The sequence below is a fragment of the Ciconia boyciana genome, chromosome 6 (genome assembly GCF_034638445.1).
Source record: "Ciconia boyciana chromosome 6, ASM3463844v1, whole genome shotgun sequence".
Lineage (NCBI taxonomy): Eukaryota > Metazoa > Chordata > Aves > Ciconiiformes > Ciconiidae > Ciconia > Ciconia boyciana.
The window spans coordinates 11441014-11447013 of NC_132939.1; the positions used below are offsets into that span (position 1 = coordinate 11441014).

At 43.9% G+C, this 6000-nt stretch overlaps 1 protein-coding gene across 1 annotated transcript in view; it reads right to left on the minus strand.

The window, feature by feature from the left end:
* PARVA (parvin alpha) overlaps positions 1 to 5564 on the minus strand; it is a 67789-nt gene extending 62225 nt beyond the window's left edge. The window contains exon 1 of the mRNA XM_072864405.1: positions 5295 to 5564. Coding sequence (XP_072720506.1) covers positions 5295 to 5430 — 136 coding nt within the window. The 5' untranslated portion in view covers positions 5431 to 5564. The remainder of the gene's footprint in view (positions 1 to 5294) is intronic.
* Between the last annotated feature and the right edge of the window lie 436 nt (positions 5565 to 6000).

The following is a 6000-nucleotide window of genomic DNA, read 5'->3' on the forward strand; positions in this document are numbered from 1 at the left end:
ATAATGGATTCCGGAAAGATAAACATTTTACTTAAAACACCTGAAAAGCTCTCACCACTCTGCACTTATTCTTAATTTGTATTTTTAATTTGTTCTAATTTCATATTACTCTGTTAAATGCATGACGGCAACAAAGTAAAGATTAAGAAATTGAAGGTTATTATCAAGAAATAGCAGAATCTACAATATTTTACACTGTTAACATACTCTTTCCTATATAGAGAATATGGCCTACTGTGACCTCAAATACTAAAATGAAATCAAAACAAGACATACAAAAGAAAAATAAGAACTATCATTAAGTGGAAGCTAGAAGAAAATTCATTCCTTCTCCTGCCAATCAACACCAAATAAACTAGGCAGAAGAGCAGTCAAATTACTGAAATTGATGTCATATCAATTGGAAAATCAACTGAGCCCATACAATGAGCAGCAATTGCTCTCTACCAAATTCATGGGTCCAAGCTGCCTGTTTCCCATCTGCTCCTAGGCAATTTAAGCAATTCTGAACTTTGCTCTCCGTTCCCAAATGTCACAGATTTATTAGCATGTCAGGGGCCAATTCTTAAGATTCTCCACTAAGGTAAGCTATTAGGAGGAGTGAAATTTCTGTCTATAATTGCCAGGCCAGGAAAATTCAAGGAGGACAATCACACATGACCTTACTGAACCCACCATGAAAAATTCATAAGATAACACAACACACACCCCTACATCTTAAAAAAGAGGCCATTCTGTTCTCTCCTTGCACTTGTATAAAGATATGTTTAGTACACAATACAGACTACTATAAGGAGCTTACAAAAAATTTTAATTTGTGGTTGGTTTTTGCTAATACAATGAGCTCCACCATGCATCTTAACTCCTGCTAGATAAGGACTGGAATCTTCTAGTAGCATATACGGGGTGGCTAAGTCTTTGAATGCTTTTCAGGAATAAAAGGGATGGAATCTTATTATAAACTACAAATAATTTTTGCATATGACAGGTCAGTCGTAAACAGGTCATCAAATACTCTAGTATTACCTCACAATTTTCTCATTAGATAAAAAGCTAATTGTAATTAATTTGAAACATATTTAACCATTTGTAATTTTTGTTACCTTAACAGAATTTATACACCATTTAAAGATGCGGCTGCTCATGCTCTCACAGGAAAGACTAAAGTACAATGTTCTCATCCTTGAATTATACCAATAGCGATGAGATACTGTAAACGAAAACCAGGCTAAGATCCTATGTGACAGATGATGACATAAGCAAATTGAGCTCCAAATTTCAGATCTTATGAAATATTCTCTAATATTTTATGACAATGTATTATCCAGATTAACATATGTCTTACAGTATGACTAATCCCTGCTTACATCACTTATGATACCTCAAGTAACAGTATGTCGGGTTACTCTCTCTTTTGGTCAACAACTTATACTGTAATATTAGAGAATTCATTTCACTTGTCTAGAATATTCTCATCTCTAACATGGGTGGAATATTTACCATTGCCAAGAACTTCAAAGTTCATAAGGAAAGGCTTGCTATATATTTTTATATGCATTCATACATAGAAATCAATGTTATTACAGAAAATCCATTTTATATTGTATTACAAACTACTGTTGCTACATCTAAAACTACATAGACTTTACCCTCTTTATAAATAATCTGCATTATTCTTCACCATAATGTCACTTCAGATCCTAATGGATTTTCCTTTGGTGGAGCATTTTGGCACTGGCTCTATTGTTGCAATATATAAAAATATCATTTTGACAATGATCAAAATGCCTGTTGATGGCATAAATATAAAAACCATATACATATAATCATATATCACCTACAACAGTTAACTACATATATAACAGAGTACTAAAATGGAATTAGTATACTCCCTACAACAGATAAAACATTTTTACATTATTTAGAAACACTAATTCTTAGCCCTTGTGGTAAAATACTGAAGTAAACCAGTAAGGTTCTGTCCTCTATGAAACAGCAGAACTTACACCAACTGAAAGAGAAATTTTCAGTTGCCCCTTATTTATCATAAGCACACCAAGCCCCACTGACTTTCTTGACCTAGTGCTAAGCTCTAAGACCTGGGCACGGTCCTGAGCTTTTGATTCCAGGTGTGCACCCTGAGCATGGTCTGGCTTAACACAAACAGAGGGGCATGCAGCAGAGGAACAAAACAGAGGTGTGTGTGCAGCAGCTCCCTGGTAGCCCCTGAGGGTGCGCAGGTTGGAAAAAAAGCCATAGTAGTTCTAGCCAGGTCTATAACCCAGTTGATCAGGAGACTGGGATGACAGAGGCATCTTCTGCATAGTCTACATTCACGTAAAAGAAGAACACTTTATTCTACTGCCCATATGTTAAAGATAACAATAAATTGGAATAACAAGAATTGTTGACTCATGAAGAAATACTGACATAAGTGAAATCCAGAATGTGGATTTACTCTACTGGAATATTAAAATCACAAAAGCGCAAGACTAAGTAGGTAAAAGGGGAAATTAATATCCTATACAGAAAAAAACCCACAGCATTATTTCTAAAGAGTTACTAACAGTTCATTGTATTTAGAGACCTTACACGATTAGAGATCAACATTCACAACAAAATGGGGTAGAAATCTGTATCAGACTAACAAACTGAATTAGAGAATAGATCCTGATGTTCTACAGAAAATATGAAGAAAGAGTAAAGGTGACATCCAAGAGTACTTCATTCTCGTTTACAAGAGATGAAGGTCTAAACATGGCCAGTAGACAAAACATTTATTTTCCAATGCCTATGACCTATACTTGAACATTTTCTAATACATTATGTGTGTTAACAGTTGAATAACCACGTGCACTCCTATGACTGAGACCTGTCCCTATAGGAAACCTGCCAGCAGACAGGTCGCTTAAAGTAGGAAAAAATCAAAGAACAGAGCCTAGATTAACAAGCAATCTGACCTCCTATATGAAGTTCCTAGCTAGACTTCAAATACACCTGGAGCCCTACAAACTGTGGCAGCACAACTGAAGATGGAACCCATATGTGTCACAGCCTGCAAGAAACAACGTGACTCATTAACAGTTTGCAAACCCGCATTTATTTCTAGTGGAGGAAAGATCAGGAAGCATGAAGAGGACAGGCTTCACAGTAAGGATTTACCAGCTTTGAAGGCATCTGAATCTGCTAGAAACAAACAAACAAAAAAGGAAGATAGCATAGTCTCAATCTCACCATGATATGTGCTTCCACTAAAGAAATATGATAAGTACATGCAGAAGTAAGAAGGATGTCAAGGTGAATTTAATAAACTACTTTTTCTTCCATCAGCAAATAACAAACTTCTCAACAAAGTTAAAAAAATTTTCTCCAAACCACTGTTATTTTTAAATAGACTTTAGAAAATTTGGAAACACAAAGGACAAGTACAACACTAATGTTGTTCCAAGATTTCAAAAGGGTAAATATCAATACGATGAGATAATGAAATGGCAGGTGCAGGTTTTAGTCAATAAATTTGATACAGACATAGAAGTAATGAGAAGAAATACGATTTCACAGAATACATCATCTTTTTGTAAGATTACAAGATTGTGGATAAAACTAACTGCTGCCTCTAACAGTTTGCTGGAGATTTGTGACTTAACAGTATCTGTCACTGAGGAAAACAGCACTGTTTAATAATAATAATACTGGACATACTAAATCTACTACAAATAGGCTAAACTGAAGATCTCTAAACATACCTACAATATAGACTCATCACAGAAAATTGTTGCTAGTTCAATGCTGCTAATATTCATGAATACCCTAACAGAATAATATAACAAACTGGGTAACTAATAAAGTTTGCCATTATTTACTATTTCATCAACTTCTGGGCCATCTGCAAGGACCAGAAAAAAACAGCTAATGTGAGCACAATCATGCAATACACGTTTTAATTGAAAATCAAGATCGTGCATCTCAGGAAGATTACATGATAGTTACAGAGTGAGCGGCTGTACTTGCCAAAGTTGTATCATCCTTGTCCGCAGCACTGGTGCTACTCTGACATACTGTGCATACTGTGCCTGGTTTCATTACCCATGTATACATCAGAAGCAAGGGTCTGCTGAGCATAATACCCTTCTTCACACTTGCAAGCAAGGAACATTGACTGAAAAACTGTTTTGAAGTGACTGTTACTTTGGCTCTAGTTGCATCGTATTTAAATTAACATCAGTTGTGAAAATGATGGGTGAGTGAGGTTAGATTCCAATTCTCTGTCTCATGGGATTTTAAATAGGCTGATTCAGTAGGGGGTGGATATTAATCCACATGTATGGACAAAGAATCAGACTGTTGTACATGCTCCGTGTTCTTCCAAGGTCCACTGTCATGAGGCAAAGGTTTTCTGCTTAGTACAAGAATAATTAGGTTAAGTTTTAAGCGTTTGAGGAACGATTACTATTACAAACATTAAATCAGTTGTGTGCATTACACTGGTTTCTCAGAGCAATGTGTATCGACCATGCTGTACACCAATATAAAGCAAAACGTTACGAGTCAAAGTAGATTTGAGCATCAAATTTTTCGGTTTTTGCACAACTTAAAAGGCAAGTACGCCTGACGGGCTGCGAGGCGCAGCCGAGGCGTGACGCGCCCGCAACCTGGACAAGCCCCAGGCCCTCCCTAGCTGCGCGGAGCTGCCAGGCTGCCAGCCCGAAGGCCCGCACGCCTGGCGGGCCCGCAGGCCGCCGCGGCCCTCGCCCGCCAGAGCGTTTCACCTACTGCGAGTAAACACTCCCCTTCTCCAGCCCGGGCACCCCAGTCCTTCCTGTCCTGCCCCTCTCTGACCGCGTCCCGCCGTACGAGCACTGCCCCCACACGGGGGGCACCCGACCCGAGCTTCGCCGCTTCCCCCCTGCCGCCGCCGCCCGGCCCGCGGTGCGGCGGGCCCGCCTCGGCCGCAGCGCACAGCCCGCCCCGGTGCGGGGGCCGTTAGCGGCGGCAGCGAGGCTGAGTGGGGTGTCTCCCGGCGGGTGCCCGCCCGCACTCCCGCGTTTTCCCGCCGTGACGCGCTGGCACCGGGGAGAGGCGCCGCGCCCCCCACCCGGTCCCGGCGAAGCCGCGGGGACAAGGCAGCGCGCTCCTCCCTCGCTGCTCGCCTGCCCACCCCACCCTGCACGTCCTTCCCCAGTCAGCCCCTTCCTCCCGCTCCCCAGAGTCTTTTCCTCTCCCCCTGTCTCCTCCTCCTCCCCCCCCCCATTTTAAGGTAACTCCCAGGAAACGTGCAAACCTGTAATTTTTACCTTCTTTGGCTTTTTTCCTCCTCGCCAGCGTGCCGCCGAGCTTGCCCAGGAAGGAGTCATCTTTCTTTCTGGACGGGGGAGATTTAGGGGTCGGGGACTTGGGGGAAGAAGGGGACTTCTGGGGAGAGGTTGCCATGATGGCCCAGCAGCCGCTGGCACTCGGAGACGGAGGAGACGGGTCCGAGGCCCCGGTGCCGTGGGAGGCTGCTCCCGGCTCTGAACGGAAGCGGAATTATTTCAAGCATTTGAGGCAGCTCCTGCTCCGCTCTCCCGGCTCTCCCGCTCCTTCCCTCCCTCTCTCCCGCCCTCCCGCCCGCTCGGCGCCCGCCGGGGAGGGCCCGCTCCCCTCGCACGGCTCTCGGCGCCGGCCCCCTCCTCAGCCCAACGGCCACCCAACGGCCCCCCCTCCTCAGCCCAACGGCCACCCAACAGCCCCCCCCAGCCTAACGGCCGCCCAACGGCCCCCCCTCCTCAGCCCAACGGCCGCCCAACGGCCCCCCTTCCTCAGCCCAACGGCCACCCAACGGCTCCCTCTCCTCAGCCCAACAGCTGCCCAACACTCCCCCCAGCTCGACGGCCCCCTCCTCAGCGCAACGGGTGCCCCTACCTGCCCCTCTCAGGGCGTTCAGCCGTGAGCCGAGGGTCCTTTTACCCGCCCGTGGGGTCTGGTCCCTCAGGCTCAGGAAAAGGATGTTTCACGCAGCCC